At 36.0% G+C, this 21,933-nt stretch overlaps 1 protein-coding gene across 6 annotated transcripts in view; it reads left to right on the forward strand.

Annotated features, from left to right (window-relative positions):
* Window positions 1-21,933, forward strand: part of RELCH (RAB11 binding and LisH domain, coiled-coil and HEAT repeat containing) — a 121,883-nt gene that overhangs the window by 34,151 nt on the left and 65,799 nt on the right. For 3 of the 6 annotated variants that reach the window (XR_011377949.1, XM_060310444.1, XM_060310445.1), the window contains 6 exons: window positions 6,576-6,779; window positions 6,885-6,976; window positions 7,587-7,880; window positions 10,556-10,631; window positions 12,845-12,940; window positions 13,089-13,112. Coding sequence is in view for 5 of the 6 variants with exons in the window: in XM_060310444.1 (XP_060166427.1) it covers window positions 6,576-6,779; window positions 6,885-6,976; window positions 7,587-7,880; window positions 10,556-10,631; window positions 12,845-12,940; window positions 13,089-13,112 (786 nt within the window). In the remaining variant the exon portion in view is untranslated. The remainder of the gene's footprint in view (window positions 1-6,575; window positions 6,780-6,884; window positions 6,977-7,586; window positions 7,881-10,555; window positions 10,632-12,844; window positions 12,941-13,088; window positions 13,113-21,933) is intronic. The other 3 variants (XM_030868109.2, XM_030868108.2, XM_060310446.1) reach the window with 1 other exon arrangement.

Below are 21,933 nucleotides of genomic sequence, written 5' to 3' on the forward strand. Positions count from 1 at the left end.
ACTGTCCACACCTCCCCTCCCAGGAGCCTGTGCAGCCCGCCACTGCCAGGGTCCCGTGATCCAGGGACAACTTCCCCGGGAGAATGCATGGCGCGCCTCAGACTGCTGCAATGTCACATTGTCCGCTGCCACTGCAGGTTTGCCCCACATTCGTACCCCTCCCTCCCCCCGGCCTGAGTGAGTCAGAGCCCCCAAATCAGCTGCTCCTTTAACGCCATCCTGTCTGAGCGAAGAACAGACGCCCTCAGGCAACCTACACACAGAGGCGGGTCCAAATCCAAATCTGAACCCCGGGAGCTGTGCGAAAAAAGAAGAGAAAGGAAAATTTCTCCCAGCAGCCTCAGGAGCAGCAGATTAAATCTCCACAATCAACTTGATGTACCTGCATCTGTGGAATGCCTGAATAGACAACGAATCATCCCAAATTAAGGAGGTGGACTTTGGGGTCAATGATACATTTTTTTTCCCCTTTTTCTCTTTTTGTGAATGTGTATGTGGATGCTTCTGTGTGATTTTGTCTGTATAGCTTTGCTTTTACCATTTGTCCTAGGGTTCTGTTTGTCCGTTTTTTTGTTGTTTTTTTATTACTTTTCAAAAATTTTTCCTTAATAATTATTTTTTATTTTTTATTATAATAACTTTATTTTATTTCACTTTACTTTATTTTATTTTCTTTCTTTCTTTCTTTTTTTTCTCCCGTTTATTCTGAGCTGTGTGGATGACAGGCTCTTGGTGCTCCAGCCAGGCGTCAGGGCTGTGCGTCGGAGGTGGGACAGCCAAAGTCAGGACACTGGTCTACAAGAGACCTCCCAGCTCAGAGATCTCACAGAGATCTCCATCTTAACGCGAAGACCCAGTTTCACTCAACGACCAGCAAGCTACAGTGCTGTACACCCTGTGCCAAACAACTAGCAACACAGGAACACAAACCCATCCATTAGCAGAGAGGCTGCCTAAAATTATAATAAGGCCACAGACACCCCAAAACACACCACCAGACGTGGACCTGCCCACCAGAACACAGGCACTAGTCCCCTCCACCAGGAAGCCTACACAACCCACTGAACCAACCTTAGCCACTGGGGACAGACACCAGAAACAACGGGAACTACTAACCTGCAGCCTGTGAAAAGGAGACCCCAAACACAGTAAGTGAAGCCAAATGAGAAGACAGAGAAACAAACAGCAGATGAAGGAGCAAGGCAAAACCCACCAGACCTAACGAATGAAGAAGAAATAGGCAGTCTACCTGAAAAAGAATTCAGAATAATGATAGTAAAGATGATCCAAAGTCTCAGAAATAGAATGGAGAAAATGCAAGAAACGTTTAACAAGGACCTAGAAGAACTAAAGAGCAAACAAACAGTGATGAACAACACAATAAATGAAATTAAAAGTTCTCTAGAAGGGATCAATAGCAAAATAATTGAAGCAGAAGAACAGATAAATGACCTGGAAGATGAAATAGTGGAAATATCTACTGCAGATCAGAATAAAGAAAAAAGAATGAAAAGAATTGAGGACAGTGTCAGAGACCTCTGGGACAACATTAAACACACCAACATTCAAATTTTAGGGGTCCCAGAAGAAGAAGAGAGAAAGAAAGGGACTGAGAAAATATTTGAAGAGATTATGGTTGAAAACTTCCCTAATATGGGAAAGGAAATAGTCAAGTTCAGGAAGCACAGAGAGTCCCATACAGGATAAACCCAAGGATAACCATGCCAAGACACATATTAATCAAACTATCAGGGCTTCTCTGGTGGCGCAGTGGGTGAGAGTCCGCCTGCTGATGCAGGGGACGTGGGTTCGTGCCCCGGTCTGGGAGGATCCCTCATGCCACGGAGGGGCTGGGCCTATGAGCCATGGCCGCAGAGCCTGTGCGTCTGGAGCCTGTGCTCTGCAATGGGAGAGGTCACAGCCATGAGAGGCCCGCATGCAGCAAAAAAAAAAAAAAAAAAAAAAAAAAATTAAATACAAAGGTAAAATATTAAAAGCAGCAAGGCAAAAACAACAAATAACACACAAGGGAATCCCCATAAGGTTAACAGCTGATCTTTCAGCAGAAACTCTGCAAGCCACAAGGGAGTGGCAGGACATATTTAAAGTGATGAAGGAGAAAAACCTACAACCAACATTACTCTACCAGGCAAGGATCTCATTCAGATTTGACGGAGAAATTAAAAGCTTTACAGACAAGCACACGCTAAGAGAATTCAGCACCACCAAACCAGATTTACAACAAATACTAAAGGAACTTCTCTAGGCAGGAAACACAAGAAAAGGAAAAGACCTACAATAACAAACCCAAAACAATTACGAAAATGGTAATAGGAACATACATACCAATGATTACCTTAAATATGAATGGTTTAAATGCTCCAGCCAAAAGACATGGACTGGCTGAATGCATAAAAAACAAGATCCATATATATGCTGTCTACAACAGACCCACTTCAGACCTAGGGACACATACAGACTGAAAGTGAGGGGATGGAAAAAGATATTCCATGCTAATGGAAATCAAAAGAAAGCTGGAGAAGCAATTCTCATACCAGACAAAATAAACTTTAAAACAAAGACTATTATAAGAGACAAAGAAGGACAGTACATAATGATCAAGGGATCAATCCAAGAAGAAGATATAACAACTGTAAATATTTATGCACCCAGCACAGGAGCAGCGCAATTCATAAGGCAAATACTAACAGCCATAAAAGGGGAAATCGACTGTAACACAATCATAGTAGGGGACTTTAACACCCCACTTTCACCAATGGACAGATCATCCAAAATGAAAATAAATAAGGAAATACAAGCTTTAAATGATACATTAAACAAGATGGACTTAATTGATATTTATAGGACATTCCATCCAAAAGCAACAGAATACACATTCTTTTTATGTGCTCATGGAACATTCTCCAGGATAGATCATATCTTGGGCCACAAATCAATCCTTGGTAAATTTAAGGAAATTGAAATCGTATCAAGTATCTTTTCTGACCACAACGCTATGAGACTATGTATCAATTACAGGAAAAAATCTGTAAAAATACAAACACATGGAGGCTAAACAATACACTACTTAATAGCCAAGAGATCACTGAAGAAATTAAAGAGGAAATCAAATAATACCTAGAAACAAATGACAATGAAAACACAGCGATCCAAAACCTTTGGGATGCAGCAAAAGCAGTTTTAAGAGGGAAGTTTATAGCAATAAAATCGTACCTCAAAAAAACAAGAAACAACTCAAGTAAACAACCTTACCTTACACCTAAAGCAATTAGAGAAAGAAGAACAAAAAAACCACAAAGTTAGCAGAAGGAAAGAAATCATAAAGATCAGATCAGAAATAAATGAAAAAGAAATGAAGGAAACCATAGCAAAGATCAATAAAACTAAAAGCTGGTTCTTTGAGAAGATAAACAAAATTCATAAGCCTTTAGCCAGACTCATCAAGAAAAAAAGGGAGAAGGCTCAAATCAATAGAATTAGAAATAAAAAAGGAGAAGGAACAACTGACTGCAGAAACACAAAGGATCATGAGAGATTACTACAAGCAAATATATGTCAATCAAATGGACAACCTGGAAGAAAAGGACAAATTCTTAGAAATGCACAATGTGCTGAGACTGAACCAGGAGATATAGAAAATATGAACAGACCAATCAGAAGCACTGAAACTGAAACTGTGATTAAAAATCTTCCAACAAACAAAAGTCCGGAACCAGATGGCTTCACAGGCGAATCTGTCATACATTTAGAGAAGAGCTAACACCTATCCTTCTCAAACTCTTCCAAAATAGAGCAGAGGGAGGTACACTTCCAAACTCATTCTACGAGGTCACCATCACCGTGATACCAAAACCACACAAAGATGTCTCAAAGAAAGAAAACTACAGGCCAATATCACTGATGAACATAGATGCAAAAATCCTCAACAAAATACTAGCAAACAGAATCCAGCAGCACATTAAAAGGATCATACACCATGATCAAGTGGGGTTTATCCCAGGAATGCAAGGATTCTTCAGTATACACAAATTAATCAGTGTGATACACCATATTAACAAATTGAAGGAGAAAAACCATATGATCATCTCAATAGATGCAGAGAAAGCTTTTGACAAAATTCAACACCCATCTATGATAAAAACCCTCCAGAAAGTAGGCATAGAGAGAACTTACTTCAACATAATAAAGGCCATATATGACAAATACACAGCCAGCATCATCCTCAATGGTGAAAAATTGAAACCCTTTCCATTAAGATCAGGAACAAGACAAGGTTGCCCACTCTCACCACTCTTATTCAACATAGTTTTGGAAGTTTTAGCTACAGCAATCAGAGAAGAAAAAGAAATAAATGGAATCCAAATTGGAAAAGAAGAAGTAAAGCTGTCACTGTTTGCAGATGACATGATACTATACATAGAGAATCCTAAAGATGCTACCAGAAAACTACTAGAGCTAATCAATGAATTTGGTAAAGTAGCAGGATACAAAATTAATGCACAGAAATCTCTCGCATTCCCATACACTAATGACGAAAAATCTGAAAGTGAAATTAAGAAAACACTCCCATTTACCACTGCAGTAAAAAGAATAAAGTGTCTAGGAATAAACCTACCTAAGGAGACAAAAGACCTGTATGCAGAAAATTATAAGACACTGATGAAAGAAATGAAAGGTGATACACCCAGATGGAGAGATATACCATCTTCTTGGATTGGAAGAATCAATGTTGTGAAAATGACTATACTACCCAAAGCAATCTACAAATTCAATGGAATCCCTATCAAATTACCAATGGCATTTTTTACAGAACTAGAACAAAAAATCTTAAAATTTGTTTGGAGACACAAAAGACCCCGAATAGCCAAAGCGGTCTTTAGGGAAGAATACAGAGCGGGAGGAATCAGGCTCTCTGACTTCACACTATACTACAAAGCTACAGTAATCAAGATAATATGGTACTGCCACAAAAACAGAAATATAGATCAATGGAACAGGATAGAAAGCCCATAGATAAACTCACACATCTATGGTCAACTAATCTATGACAAAGGAGGCAAGACAATGGAGAAAAGATAGTCTCTTCAATTAGTGGTGCTGGGAAACCTGGACAGCTACATGTAAAAGAATTAAATTAGAACATTCCCTAACACCATACACAAAAATAAATTCAAAATGGATTAGAGACCTTAACGTAAGACCGGACACTACAAAACTCTTAGAGGAAAACATAGGAAGAACAGTCTTTGACATAAATCACAGCAAGATCTTTTTTGATCCACCTCCTAGAGTAATGGAAATAAAAACAAAAATAAACAAATGGGACCTAATGAAACTTCAAAGCTTTTGCACAGCAAAGGAAATTACAGACAAAACGAAAAGACAACTCTTAGAATGGGAGAAAATATTTGCAAATGAATCAATGGAGAAAGGATTAATTTCCAAATAATATAAACAGCTCATGGAGCTCAATATTAAAAAAACAACCCAATCCAAAAATGTGCAGAAGACCTAAATAGACATTTCTCCAAAGGAGATATACAGATTGCCAACAAACACATGAAAGAATGTTCAACATCATTAATCATTAGAGAAATGCAAATCAAAACTACAATGAGATATCATCTCACACCAGTCAGAATGGCCATCATCAAAAAATCTAGAAACAATAAATGCTGGAGAGGGTGTGGAGAAAAGGGCACCCTCTTGCACTGTTGGTGGGAATGTAAATTGCTACAGCCACTATGGAGAACTGTATGGAGGTTCCTTAAGAAACTAAAAGTAGAACTACCATACAACCCAGCAATCCCACTACTGGGCATATACCCTGAGAAAACCATAATTCAAAAAGAGTCACGTACCACAGTGTTCATTGCAGCTCTATTTACAATAGCCAGGACATGGAGGCAACCTAAGTGTCCATCAACAGATGAATTGATAAAGAAAATGTGGCAGATATATACAGTGGAATATTATTCAGCCATAAGAAGAAACAAAATTGAGTTAGTTGTAGTGAGGTGGATGGACCTAGAGTCTGTCATACAGAGTGAGGTAAGTCAGAAAGAGAAAAACAAATACCGTATGCTAACACATATATATGGAATCTAAAAAAAAAAAAAAAAAAATTGTCATGAAGAATCCAGGGACAAGGCAGGAATAAAGACGCAGATGTACTAGAGCATGGACTTGAGGATCCGCGGAGGGGGTCGGGTAAGCTGGGACAAAGAGAGTGGCATGGACATATATACACTACCAAATGTAAAATAGATTGCTAGTGGGAAGCAGCTGCATAGCACGGGGAGATCAGCTCGGTGCTTTGTGACCACCTAGAGGGGTGGGATAGGGAGGGTGGGAGGGAGGGAGACACAAGAGGGAAGAGATATGGGGACATATGTATAGGTATAACTGATTCACTTTGTTATAAAGCAGAAACTGACACACCATTTTAAAGCAATTATACTCCAATAAAGTTGTTAAAAAAAAGATAAATTTCAAAAATGCAAGATAAAACTGCCACATAGATATTTTTATATTATTATTTTTTTATCTTTTAGGATTTTGAACTATGGGATGATGTAGGATTAAACATTCCAAAACCTCCAGACTTATTGCAACTCTACCGAGATTTTGGAAATCATCAAGTGACTGGGAAAGATCTTGTGGATGTGGCCAGTGGTGTAGAAGAAGATGAATTAGAGGCTCTGACACCAATTTTAGTTAACCTTCCTCCAACCCTTGAAACTCCTGCTGCTGTAGAGGTGAGAGGTATTAACTAAGTAATCCAGTCCACAAAAAGTGTTTAAACTGCATAAAAGCATACTATGAGATCTTGAGTTTCTGTTTTTCTCCCATTTTGATTTTAGAACTCCTTGCTAGTAAAGAAATTAGAAGATAAAATTAGTTTATTAAATAGTGAGAAATGGTCTTTGATGGAACAAATCAGAAGACTTGAAAGGTTAGTACTTAATCATTATTTCCAAAAAACCTCTTAAAGTTTTTAAAGAAATTGACAGATTATATAAATATATAAGATAACATTTCAGTTGTAAGACATAATTTTTCATATCCTAATACTTCTGGAAAAAAGTCTTATAGTTGCTTATATACTTAAAGTGTCCTTTTTCCCCAAAAAAGTTGTCCCCGTAATAACCATGTAATTGCATATGTCTTGGAACCAAGAAATAAGATATTTTTTATTTTCTCCAAGTTGTATCAGTAGTAATAAAACAGCTTTTCACATTAGGGTTGTACATATTTCCCATTCGTTATTTCATTTAATTCTTAATTCTGTAGAATTTTCCCCATTTTGCAGATGAAGAATGTTAAGTGCTAATCCAAAGCATAGTTTATAAAACCATTTTTATGCTTTATAAGTGTTTGTAGCTGCACTTCTAGGTATATGAAGCATCAGTGTATATGGTGCAGAAGAGATTAATCAGTTGCCAAACCACTTTCTATTAATATGTTATACTTTTAAACCATTAAACCCATTATGAGGTTTATGCTATTGCCAAAGTTTTAAAAAAATACAGTTATTCTCTGATAATTTCTCTTCCTTTCTACAGTGAAATGGACTTCCTCAAAAATGAACACTTTGCCAGCCCTGTAGTTTGTGACTCTGTTCAGCCTTCTTTGGATCAGTCTCCCCACAAGGACTCTGAAGACAGTGGACAGAATTCAGTTATAAATAGTTCAGACATGGGAGAAAACAAGGATATCCATCTTTCAAAATCAGATGAAATTGATTCCACTATTCCTAAAGAGAATTTCCCACGTTCTTTCCCCAGGAGAGAAAGAGAAGGAATGCCATCTTCTTCTCCATCAAATAAAAGCACAGTCCATTTTGATAAACCCAATAGGTTAGTATGCATCCTGTGTTTTGAAAGGCATCTTTCAGCTATTTAGAACATTGTCAAAATAGGAGTTTCAGTTCTTATTTTGCAGATCAGATGTATGAATTTTTATGTTTGGCATGAACTTAACACATAGCAAAGTCCATGTCACCAAAAAAAAAAAAAAAAAAAAAAATCACAAGTAATTACTAAGTTAAATTGTATTAACAAGGAATAGACCATAAAGGAGATAGGTCCTATCTTAGCCGAGTACTTAAACCCATAAGTAATATGTATGTTTTATGTGCTGTATTTTACCCAGTGCTTTTTACCTTTTCTGTATTCTACAGTCATTATCAGACTCAGGAGAAGGTTTTGGTACTGAATAGTTGCCTGTACTAAAGAGGGGATTAGCTATTAATCTTAGGCCTTTTTCCTGTGTCTGCTTCCATTACTAATATTGTATCATTAATATTCTCTTAATTCATTTAGTTTTTATTGGATTGCAGTGATTGAACTCAGATGACAAAAGCATGGTCCCTTGCCCGTCATGATTATGTTTTCTAGTAGAGGAGACAAAATGTGTTTAAAATTATTTACATTTTAATGTGAAAAATGTTAAGAAAGGAACATTTACTGAGTTCTTTTTTATATGTCAGGCACAGTTCTACACGCTTTATGTATACTAACTTAGTTAATCCTCACAAATTACCCTATGGTACATTCTGAGCCACAAAGCCATGCTTCCTCCTCCTCCTATTAAATGGAGGAATATTATACCAAGTGTTGGGATGTAATAGGAAAGCATGACTAATTTGTTTTAGACTTAAAGGTACTCATTATTAGTGAGAAGTATTTGATTTTTTTTTTCCCAAGCAAATCTTTCCACTCATGTGCCACAACTTTCTGTGTACCTGCTTAAGTGTGTGTGTGTGTGTGTGTGTGTGTGTATTTTTAGGTATTATGGGGGTTGAAATAGACACAGCCCAATCCTCAAAGTGCATTTAATTAAATATGGTTAAGATACAGTTATAAAAATGATATTCAATAACAGTGGCATTCGTAATAGTTCTTACTGTTTAGGAGTACTTCCATATATTTCCTTTGATACACCAAAGCCACTCTCTGGAGAAAGATGACTGTTAAATTTCTTCAACTAATTTTTTTAGCTCTTAACTATATGTCAGGCAGTCTCAACGAGGAGTATAATGGTAACCAAACATATGGTCATCCCTTCAGTTACAAACCTTACAGTATGAAAGAGGCCGACAGATAATTATTATAAGTACGAAGAGTAGTAATATAAGAGAAGTTCACCTTGCTTTGGGAACACACAATCAGGGCACCTAACCTAGGCATCAGAGCAGGAAAGATTTCAGGGAAGAAGTATTATCTAACTTTAGACCTGATGACTAAGTAGTAGTTAACCAGACAAAGAAGTAAGACGAAGTCTTCCCACTAAGAGAGAACAGCATGTGCAGGGAGAACACTGTGCACTTTGCGAGCTAAGAAGAATTTATTAAGGTTGAAGCAAAGAATGCAAGTGAGAAGAATGACAGATGAAGTTGGAGAATTAAGCAAAGACTAAGTCATATAAGTCGTGTTAACTCATTTTAGAGAGTTGGGACGTGATGGCATCTAAGTTTTAGAAAGAGTCCTCTAGGGTAGAGGTAATTGGAGGGTAGCAAGACTGGAAGAAAGGAGACTAGTAGGATATCTATTGGAAGAATCCAAGTAAGAAATGATTGAATTTCCTGTATTAGAAAGAAGTGGATAGATTTACAAGATAGTTAGAAAGTAAAAGATTGATTGGATTAGGAGATTAAAAGAAAGGGAAGGATAAAGGCTTTCTGGCATAGGCAATTGGATGCATTATAGCTCTCTCCACTGAAAGAATATGGGAGGGGAAACATAACAAGCAAATAGGCTTAAGCTTTGGCACAGTAACTCCACAATGAGATGTTACTGGGGGCCACTTTGTGGTGTATACTAAATAACCTCTATTATGTAATTTTGGTGTTAGCCCTTTTCTTTGTAGATAGAGCACATAAAGTACAACTCATAGTTACAATATTATGAATACTATTATGTAGAGACCAGTGTTGTTTTAAAATATAAATGTTTTAACCTTTTTTATTAAACATAAATAGGCTAATATTTTCAATTACAAAAATACTTCCTTTGAGATATATCATGAATGTTGAACAAGCCTCTCCTTCATATATCTTTAATTTTTAATTCTTTTACGTGGGTTTCTAACATTAAGGATTATCATTATCATTATATAGATCTGTAAAACTTCTCAGCAACATACCAGGTCAACCTTTGTCTCCACTGTTTACCTTTCTGGGATCATAGAGAATTAGGGAAGAAAAAAAAATCCTCATTTCAGGTTTTACAAACACTTTCTGTGGTCATTGACCTGCCATACCACTTCAGGTTTAATCCACTAACATTTATAAGTCATTCATTCCCATAACATCAAGCTCTTTTAAGATCAGCATCTATTGCTGATTTCTTTTCCCCAGTATAATTTTCCACTGAAGTGACCTTTAAGTCTTTTGTGGCTGAGATATTCAGTTAACATTTGTGGGTTAGGGTTCATGCAAGGATGGGAATTATAACCTGCAACTTACTTTCTCCTTAAATGCCAGTGGTAACTATTTGGTATTGTCCCATTTTCATTCAATATTTTCTTCTAGGAAGTTGTCTCCTGCTTTCCATCAAGCACTACTCTCTTTCTGTCGAATGTCAGCAGATAGTCGTTTAGGATCAGAGGTAAATTATACCAGATTCTTTCAAACTTTCTTAAAACATTCAGTTTTTCTTTTTAGCATCTTACCCAAAAATAATTGTGATAAGACTCTATTTCAAGTACAAATCTAGTATTTAAAATAATGCTCTAAGAAATAGTTCCTAAAATTTTAACTTTTAAGGAAAGTAGTTGATTATTTTTGTCTTTAGGTTAAAGCTTTGTTTAGTATTAGAGTGGCCTTTTACAGTCTAGTTTTAATTTGTTATGTCTACTGACATATGGTTATATGCCTCTCTATGATGTAATTCAGAAAACCAAATCAAGTGTACATATTGTTTATAATTTCAGTTATTTTTAGATTACTTTTAATTTCATTTGGATTGTCTTTTTTCCCCCCCACCTTCATGCTTTATAGTCTAATAAGTTTGAACAAATATTTGTGATTCCAGAAATAACTGATAAGGTCCTGCTTCAGGGTCAGGGTGAGGGTATTATTTCAGCAGTTAACATGAAATTACATTAAAAAATACCTAACACACACTAAGCATTATGTTACATGTCATCTCATTTAATCTGCATTTTAATTTGCAAACTTACAAAGTAGGTAATATTAGTCTAATTTTCCAGATAAGGAAATTTTAGACAAGTCCCATAAATTTCCCAGTGTTAGACAGCTACCCAGGTCTATATGATTGTAAAGCCTAATTGCTAAGTATTTGCATTGGTATCAGGAGCTGAACAACCTACCTCTGCAAAGTGAATCTAAACTTAGGTTATTTAGTTGAATAAATCAAAAGTATTATTTCCTTTTGATGCTGACCAAAAGCTGTAAACTCAAATGTCTACAAAGAAACCAGGCAGGTCTCATAATATGATGAAGCAAGAGGGTAATAATAAGGAGTGGTGGGTACTGTAGTAAATTCGAACTTACATCCTTTGCCTAAATCTTCCAGGTGATTGCTTCTGTGTGTGTGTGAGGGCCCAAGGATAGTGCCATTGCTAGACTATATATCACCTTTGTGCAAATTAAAATGATACTCCTTACTTTTGGTGGATAAATACCTGGCGTGGCAGATGAGTGCCTGTTGGATGTCAGCCCCACTTACCATTTAGGCTGATTCTCTGTGCAAGGCATAGCTGATAACAGTCTTTTCCAAGAGAAGCTGGGCATCTGGATTTTTTTTTTTTTTTGGTTGTCTGTAATTTTCTTTTTTTTTTTTTAACATCTTTATCGGAGTATAATTGCTTTACAATGGTGTGTTAGTTTCTGCTTTATAACAAAGTGAATCAGCTATACATATATATCCCCCTATCTCCTCCCTCTTGCATTTCCCTCCCACCTCCCTATTCCACCCCTCTAGGTGGTCACAAAGCACGGAGCTGATCTCCCTGTGCTATGCAGCTGCTTCCCACTAGCTATCTATTTTACATTTGATAGTGTATATATGTCCGTGCCACTCTCTCTCCCACTTCGTCCCAGCTTACCCTTCCCCCTCCCTGTGTCCTCAAGTCCATTCTCTACATCTGTGTCTTTATTTCTGTCCTACCCCTAGGTTCGGATTGATTGTCTTTGATTTCAGAGTTTATTAGCTCTCAGATTTGTTTTCCTCAAGTCCTTTATAATTGTTGTTGCAGGCTTATCTTCAGAGGGTTTTTTTCTTTTTTTCTCCTATCTTTATACTCACTCCTCCCTTTCTAGCTGTTTTATGGTTGATTCCACTTCACCTCTTTTGGGCTTCTGTCCCACAATGTCATTAAGAATATGAAAGAGCTAGAGGATGGTTTGGATGCAATCTGGCAATCCCCATTGTAAGACTGGGTCAGCCCCCTTGGACTTCCTTGCATGCAGCTTCATTATACAAACTACTCTCACCTTAGGCAAAGCCTGTAGCTTTGTGGGCACCTTTTCCCCAAGAACAAAATTAAAAACCATTGAAGCTGCCCCAGTCCTGTGTTATCCCTGTTTGTTCCCAGAACTGAAGCCTTGTAAGCCTCCCTGTCTTCACCCTTGCTTCTTAACAGTGTTTTAAATCCATTTCTGGTATATAAAAATGTTTATCCCGTTAGGGATTACAGTTGTTCTTATTGTTGTTTTTATCATCATCACCATAAATTGTAATTTTGGATGTGTGTTTGGAACAGAGGTGACAGGGTCCAAAACATAGACTTTAAGTACAATACCATCATGCACAGAAGTTCTCCAGTGTCATCATTGATTAATTCTTTGGTTTTCTAGGTGTCTCGGATTGCAGACAGTGAGAAAAGTGTTATGTTAATGCTGGGGCGCTGCCTGCCACACATTGTTCCTAATGTGCTGTTGGCAAAGAGAGAGGTGAGACACATAAAAGTATTTTCATTCCCCAGATCTCATCATGTGTCCATTTTTTGTCATTTTGAAGTTTAGTGTTATATTTTTATTTTGTTAAAGTCTATTACTTGCAATCATATTCTTACTTTTGTGCATGCATCTCTGCTCCTAGAGAATGGTTTTACACCTCTGTCAGGTGAGTTCAGTAAAACTGCATGGTATTCATGTTTTCCAATTTTGCTTAAAGCATCATTAGCTTTTGCAGCACTAACTATTACTGTAGGTCCATTTATGTGCCATGAACACTGTCTGTTTTTTACATTACCAGTTAACTAATTTATTTTATCTCTGCTCTTGATATGATATGCGTGATTTGTCTTCAGAAATAGACATGCTTTGTATTGAACATTCACAGGGACTAATAATGTAACTTTTCTTAAACGTAGTTACTTATTATTAATGTTAGTTTTATTATATTTGTTTGGCAGTAATTACACTTGTCTTAGGATGATAGGATAGTTATAATATTGTCTACAATAACTTTTGAAAGTACCTTTTTTGTTTTTCTTGTAGCTCACCTGTTATTGACAGATGCTTTAAATGTCCAAAATAGAGTAGCAAATTTATTTTAGTACACATTGCCTATGTTATAAGCCATAAATACTGTAGAAAGTTATTTTTAGAGTTATATTTAGCCAATAAAAGATTAATAAATAGTTATCTGTAATCTCATTTAAATGACAGTGAATGATTTATTTGCAAACAAGCTTAATTATTTGAATTATTCAATTTATGAAATCAATTTTCAGTTCAGAAATTTTCTTTTAATGGGTTAAGAATATTTTAGAATGTGTCATAAAAGTTTCTTTTGTTATCCTCTTAATATTTACCACCGGTTTTAATCATAATTCACGGGACCTACAGTATGATAGGTACACAATGCATTGGCAAAACCCATGTAGAGCTTATCCTTAATTATCTGTTTAGCACAAGAAATTTGTACTGATCCTCAAGAAAATGTATGTGTAGAGCTTAAAAATTTTTTATACCTATAGGTATTTTTAACTTAAAAAAGATAAACATGACTGCTTTCTTGCTGATGGTTTTATTTTACCTAATATTTAAAAATAGCTCTGAGACATTAATAAGTATGGAAATTTTTCTATGTCTTGAAGGATCAGTGTCCAATTTCAGATTGTTTTGCAGTTCTGCCTGGCAGAATGGTGTTTGAGCTTCTTTTCCTTTTTCAGCTTGTAACATAATCCATTGCAGTGCATTAATGTTTGCATCCCTTTTACTATGTTTCCTTAATATAATCTTTAAAATATCACAGAAACCTAATTGTTATGAGATGTAGTTTAAGCTTTTTTATTTGAATTTTCCCTTTTTTAATCATAAAAAACTACCACTATAATCTGATTGTACTGCATGAAGTATTTATAAATTTGCATCATCAGTAATCAGTTATATATATATAAATATATATGTAAACATATTTATATATACACATATATTTTATTTGTGGTATGATGTTTACTTTTTGGCTGATTTTAAGGTTTTTATATTTAAAAATATTTATATACTTATAATTTCATGAAGAATTGATCATTTATCTTTGTTTACTTAATTATTTGTACTTTATTCTGTTTTACCAGAAGATTTACCATTTATTATATACCAAAGTTGTATTCCCTCAAAACTAAATTGGTAAATAATGAAGTATACCTTGCCTTTCTTTGAAACTAATCCCAGGGCATAAAAGGTCAAAACTTTTATTTCATTTTATCCTTTGATATTGGATTACATGTATTTAATATTTTACCCTAGTTCCTTATATCTATATTTTTAAAAAGGTCTCATGATTGAAGGATTAATATTTTTATTTTTTCTTATTTCTCATTTTATGTGTTCTCTTATCAGTATAAACCTTTTTATTGATATGTAAATACAATTTAAATGTCCCTTAGTAAACTGATTGATCATAGCAATATCCTAGGTAATTAAAAAAATAAAACATTAAAAACAGGTTTTAAGGTTTGAATAAATAATACATTCACATGGTTTAACATCTTTTAAATATAAAAAGATGTACAACAAAAACTTGTCTTCCCTTGTCCCTGAGCCACCATCCTACATGCAATAAATTTTATTAGCTTCTAGTGTATTCTTTCAAGTTCTTTGCCCATTTTTTAAGTGGATTGTTTGCCTTTAAATTGTAAGAGTTCTTACAATTCTGGATATTAAACCCTTACCTCATACATGATTTGCAAATATTTTCTCCCATCCTATAGATTTTCTTTTCACATTGTTGATAATGTCCTTAGATGAACAAATATTTTTCATTTTTATGAAATTGATCTATTTTTTTCTTTTGTTGCTTGAGTTTTTGGTATCAATCTAAGAATCCATTACCAAATCTGAAGTCAGAAAGATTTATTCCTGTGTTTTCTTCTAATAGTGTTATACCTTTAGCTCTTATATTTAGGTCATTGATCCATTTGGAGTTTTTTTTTTTTTTTTAATATATGGAGTGAGGCAGGAGTCCAAAACTTTATTCTTTTCATTTAGTTATCCAGATATCCCAGCACCATTTGTTGAACAGAAAGTTGTTTCCCTAATGAATGGTCATGGCACCTTTGCCATATCAGTTCAATGTCGATGTTTGCATTCATTTCTATACTTTCAGTTCTGTACCATTGGTCTTTGTGTTTATCTTTATGCCCGTTCCACTCTATTTTGATTACTGTAGCTTTATAGTAAGTTTTGAAATTGGGAAGAATGAGTCCTCCAGCTTTGTTTTCTTTTTCAATATCGTTTAGCCATTTAGGGCCCCTTTCAGTTCCATATGAATTTGATGCTCAGTTTTGATTTCTGCCATAAAGGTCATTTGAATTTTGAAAGGGATTGCACTGAATCTGTAGATCACTTTGGGGAATATTGACATTCAAACATTAAGTCTTGCCATTTATGAACTTGAGATTCTTTACAGTTATTTATGTCTTTCAGCAATGTTTTGTAGTTTTTCACTTCCATGTTAAAATTTATTTCTCAGTATTTTATTCTCATGGATGCTGTTGTAAATGAAATTGTTTCCTTAATTTCTTTTCAGGTTGTTCATTGCTGATATATAGAAACAGAACTGACATTTGTATGTTGATCTTGTAACTTGAAACTTTGCTGAATTTGTTTATTAGCTCTAGTAGTTTTTTGTGGATTCTATGAGATTTATATAGAATCATGTTATCTGCAAACAGAGATATTTTGCTTCTTTCGTTCCAATTTGGATAGCTTTTATTTCTTCCTCTTACTTAATTACTTGGGTTAGGACTGCCAATACAGTTTTTTTTTTTTAACATCTTTATTGGCGTATAATTGCTTTACAATGGTGTGTCAGTGTCTGCTTTATAACAAAGTGACCAAGTTATACCTATACATATGTCCCCATATCTCTTCCCTCTTGCTTCTCCCTCCCTCCCTCCCACCCTCCCTATCACATCCCTCTAGGTGGTCACAAAGTACCGAGCTGATCTCCCTGTGCTATGTGGCTGCTTCCCACTAGCTATCTATTTTACGTTTGGTAGTGTATATATGTCCATGCCACTCTCTCACTTTGTCACAGCTTACCCTTCCCCCTCCCCATATCCTCAAGTCCATTCTCTAGTAGGTCTGTGTCTTTATTCCCGCCTTGCCCCTAGGTTCTTCATGACCTTTTTTTTTTTTCTGTAGATTCCATATATATGTGTTAGCATACGGTATTTGCTTTTCTCTTTCTGACTTACTTCACTCTGTATGAGAGACTCTGGGTCCATCCACCTCACTACAAATAACTCAATTTCGTTTCTTTTTATGGCTGAGTAATATTCCATTGTATATATGTGCCACATCTTCTTTATCCATTCATCCAATGATGGACACTTAGGTTGTTTCCATCACCAGGCTATTGTAAATAGAGCTGCAATGAATATTTTGGTACATGACTCTTTATGAATTATGGTATTCTCAGGGTATATGCCCAGTAGTGGGATTGCTGGGTCGTATGGTAGTTCTATTTTTAGTTTTTTAATAGTGGCTGTATCAATTTACATTCCCACCAACAGTGCAAGAGGGTTTCCTTTTCTCCACACCCTCTCCAGCATTTATTGTTTGTAGATTTTTTGATGATGGCCATTCTGACTGGTGTGAGATGATATCTCATTGTAGTTTTGATTTGCATTTGTCTAATGATTAATGATGTTGAGCATTCTTTCATGTGTTTGTTGGCAATCTGTATATCTTCTTTGGAGAAATGTCTGTTTAGGTCTTCTGCCCATTTTTGGATTGGGTTGTTTGTATTTTTGATATTGAGCTGCATGAGCTGTTTGTAAATTTTGGAGATTAATCCTTTGTCAGTTGCTTCATTTGCAGATAGTTTCTCCCATTCTGAGGGTTATCTTTTCATCTTGTTTATGGTTTCCTTTGCTGTGCAAAAGCTTTTAAGTTTCATTAGGTCCCATTTGTTTATTTTTGTTTTTATTTCCATTTCTCTAGGAGGTGAGTCAAAAAGGATCTTTCTGTGATTGATGTCATTGAGTGTTCTGCCTATGTTTTCCTCTAAGAGTTTGACAGTGTCTGGCATTACATTTAGGTCTTTAATCCATTTTGAGTTTATTTATGTGTATGGTGTTAGAGAGTGTTCTAATTTCATACTTTTACATGTACCTGTCCAGTTTTCCCAGCACCACTTATTGAAGAGGCTGTCTTTTCTCCATTGTATATTCTTGCCTCCTTTATCAAAGATAAGGGGACCATAGGTACATGGGTTTATCTCTGGGCTTTCTATCCTGTTCCATTGATCTATATTTCTGTTTTTGTGCCAGTACCATACTTTCTTGATTACTGTAGCTTTGTAGTATAGTCTGAAGTCAGGGAGCCTGATTCCTCCAGCTCCGTTTTTCTTTCTCAAGGTTGCTTTGGCTATTCGGGGTCTTTGTGTTTCCATACAAATTGTGAAATTTTTTGTTCTAGTTCTGTGAAAAATGCCACTGGTAGTCTGATAGGGATTGCATTGAATCTGTAGATTGCTTTGGGTATTAGAGTCATTTTCACAATGTTGATTCTTCCAATCCAAGAACATGGTATATGTCTCCACCTATTTGTATCATCTTTAATTTCTTTCATCAGTGTCTTATAATTTTCTGCATACAGGTCTTTTGTCTCCTTAGGTAGGTTTATTCCTAGACACTTTATTCTTTTTACTGCAGTGGTAAATGGGAGTGTTTTCTTAATTTCACTTTCAGATTTTTCGTCATTAGTGTATGGGAATGCGAGAGATTTCTGTGCATTAATTTTGTATCCTGCTACTTTACCAAATTCATTGATTAGTTCTAGTAGTTTTCTGGTAGCATCTTTAGGATTCTCTATGTATAGTATCATGTCATCTGCAAACAGTGACAGCTTTACTTCTTCTTTTCCAACTTGGATTCCTTTTATTTCCTTTTCTTCTCTGATTGCTGTGGCTAAAACTGCCAAAGCTGTGTTGAATAAGAGTGGTGAGAGTGGGCAACCTTGTCTTGTTCCTGATCTTAATGGAAAGGGTTTCAGTTTTTCACCATTGAGGATGATGTTGGCTGTGGGTTTGTCATATATGGCCTTTATTATGTTCAGGTAAGTTCTCTCTGTGCCTACTTTCTGGAGAGTTTTTATCATAAATGGGTGTTGAATTTTGTCGAAAGCTTTTTCTGCATCTATTGAGATGATCATATGGTTTTTCTCCTTCAATTTGTTAATATGGTGTATCACATTGATTGATTTGCATATATTGAAGAATCCTTGCATATCTGGGATAAACCCCACTCGATCATGGTGTATGATCCTTTTAATGTGCTGCTGGATTCTGTTTGCTAGTATTTTGTTGAGAATATTTGCATCTGTGTTCATCAGTGATATTGGCCTGTAGTTTTCTTTCTTTGGGACATCTTTGTCTGGTGTTGGTATCAGGGTGATGGTGGCCTAATAGAATGAATTTGGGAGTGTTCCTCCATCTGCTATATTTTGGAAGAGTTTGAGAAGGATAGGTGTTAGCTCTTCTCTAAATATTTGATAGAATTCGCCTGTGAAGCCATCTGGTCCTGGGCTTTTGTTTGTTGGAAGATTTTTAATCACGGTTTCAATTTCAGTGCTTCTGATTGGTCTGTTCATATTTTCTATGTCTTCCTGGTTCAGTCTTGGAAGGTTGTACATTTCTAAGAATTTGTTCTTTTCTTCCAGGTTGTCCATTTTATTGGCATATAGTTGCTTGTTGTAATCTCTCATGATCCTTTGTATTTCTTCAGTGTCAGTTGTTCCTTCTCCTTTTTCATTTCTAATTCTATTGATTTGAGTAGTCTCCCTTTTTTTCTTGATGAGTCTGACTAATGGTTTATGAATTTTGTTTATCTTCCCAAAGAACCAGCTTTTAGTTTTATTGATCTTTGCTATGGTTTCCTTCATTATTTTTTCATTTATTTCTGATCTGATCTTTATGATTTCTTTCCTTCTGCTAACTTTGTGGTTTTTTTGTTCTTCTTTCTCTAATTGCTTTAGGTGTAAGGTTAGGTTGTTTACTTGAGATGTTTTTTGTTTTTAAGGAAGGATTGTATTGCTATAAAATTCCCTCTTAGAACTGCTTTTGCTGCATCCCATAGGTTTTGGGTCGCTGTGTTTCCATTGTCATTTGTTTCTAGGTATTTTTTGATTTCCTCTTTGATTTCTTCAGTGATCTGTTGAATATTAAGTAGTGTATTGTTTAGCCTCCATGTGTTTGTATTTTTTAACAGTTATTTTCCTGTAATTGATATCTAGTCTCATAGCGTTGTGCTCGCAAAAGATACTTGATACAATTTCAATTTTCTTAAATTTACCAAGGATTGATTTGTGACCCAAGATATGATCTATCTTGGAGAATGTTCCATGAGCACTTGAGAAGAATGTGTATTCTTCTGTTTTGCGGTGGAATGTCCTATATGTATCAATTAAGTCCATCTTGTTTAATGTATCATTTAAAGCTTATGTTTCCTTATTTATTTTCATTTTGGATGATCTGTCCATTGGTGAAAGTGGGGTGTTAAAGTCCCCTACTATGATTGTGTTACTGTCAATTTCCCCTTTTATGGCTGTTAGTATTTGCCTTATGTATTGAGGTGCTCCTATGTTGGGTGCATAAATATTTATAATTGTTATGTCTTCTTCTTGGGTCGATCCCTTGATCATTATGTACTGTCCTTCTTTGTCTCTTGTAATAATCTTTATTTTAAAAGTCTGTTTTGTCTGATATGAGAATTGTTACTCCAGCTTCTTTTGATTTCCATTTGCATGGAATATCTTTTTCCATCCCCTCACTTTCAGTCTGAATGTGTCCCTAGGTCTGAAGTGGGCCTCTTGTAGACAACATATATACGGGTCTTGTTTTTGTATCCTTTCAGCCAGTCTGTGGATTTTGGTTGAAGCATTTAATCCATTTACATTTAAGGTAATTATTGATATGTATGTTCCTAATACCATTTTCTTAATTGTTTTGGGTTTGTTATTGTAGGTCTTTTCCTTTTCTTGTTTTTCCTGCCTAGAGAAGTTGCTTTAGCATTTGTTGTAAAGCTGGTTTGGTGGTGCTGAATTCTCTTAGCTTATGATTGTCTGTAAAGGTTTTAATTTCTCTGTCAAATCTGAATGAGATCCTTGCTGGGTAGAGTAATGGTGGTTGTAGGTTTTTCTCCTTCATCATTTTAAATATGTCATGTCATTCCCTTCTGGCTTGCAGAGTTTCTGCTTAAAGATCAGCAGTTTAACCTTATGGGGATTCCCTTGTGTGTTGTTTGTTGTTTTTCCCTTGCTGCTTTTAATATTTTTTCTTTGTATTTAATTTTTGATAGTTTGATTAATATGTGTCTTGGTGTGTTTCTCCTTGGATTTATCCTGTATGGGACTCTCTGTGTTTCCTGGACTTGAGTAACTATTTCCTTTCCCATATTAGGGAAGTTTTCAACTATAATCTCTTCAAATATTTTCTCAGTCCCTTTCTTTTTCTCTTCTTCTTCTGGGACCCCTATGATTTGAATGTTGGTGTGTTTAATGTTGTCCCAGAGGTCTCTGACACTGTCCTCAATTCTTTTCATTCTTTTTTCTTTATTCTGCTCTGCAGTAGTTATTTCCACTACTTTATCTTCCATGTCACTTACCCATTCTTCTGTCTCAGTTATTCTGCTATTGATCCCTTCTAAAGAATTTTTAATTTCATTTATTGTGTTGTTCCTCACTGTTTGTTTGCTCTTTAGTTCTTCTAGGTCCTTGTTAAATGTTCCTTGAATTTTTCCATTCTATTTCCAAGATTTTGGATCATCTTTACTATCATTATTCTGAATTCTCTTTCAGGTTGACCGCCTGTTTCCTCTTCATTTGTTAGGTCTGGTGGGTTTTTGCCTTGCTCTTGCATCTGCTGTGTGTTTCTCTGTCTTCTCATTTTGCTTAACTTACTCTTTTTGGGGTCTCCTTTTTGCAGGCTGCAGGTTCGTAGTTCCCATTGTTTTTGGTGTCTGTCCCCAATGGCTAAGGTTGGTTCAGTGGGTTGTGTAGGCTTTCTGGTGCAGGGGAGTAGTGCCTGTGTTCTGGTGGATAAGGCTGGATCTTGTCTTTCTGGTGGGAAGGTCCACGTCTGGTGGTGTGTTTTGGGGTGTCTGTGGACTTACTATGATTTTAGGCAGCCTCTCTGCCAATGGGTGTGGTTGTGTTCCTGTCTTGCTAGTTGTTTGGCATAGGATGTCCAGCACTGTTGCTTGCTGGTCATTGAGTGAAGCTGGGTCTTGGCGTTGAGATGGCGATCTCTTGGAGATTTTCGCCATTTGTTATTAAGTGGAGCTGGGATGTCTCTTGTGGACCAGTATCCTGAACTTGGCTGTCCCACCTCAGAGGCACAGCCCTGTCGCCTGGCTGGAGCACCAAGAGCCTTTCATCCACACAGCTGCTAGTGTTGGAGGGTCTCCTGCAGAGGTGGGGGGTGGCTGTGGCTC

Source organism: Globicephala melas, chromosome 13 (genome assembly GCF_963455315.2).
Source record: "Globicephala melas chromosome 13, mGloMel1.2, whole genome shotgun sequence".
Classification (NCBI taxonomy): Eukaryota; Metazoa; Chordata; class Mammalia; order Artiodactyla; family Delphinidae; genus Globicephala; species Globicephala melas.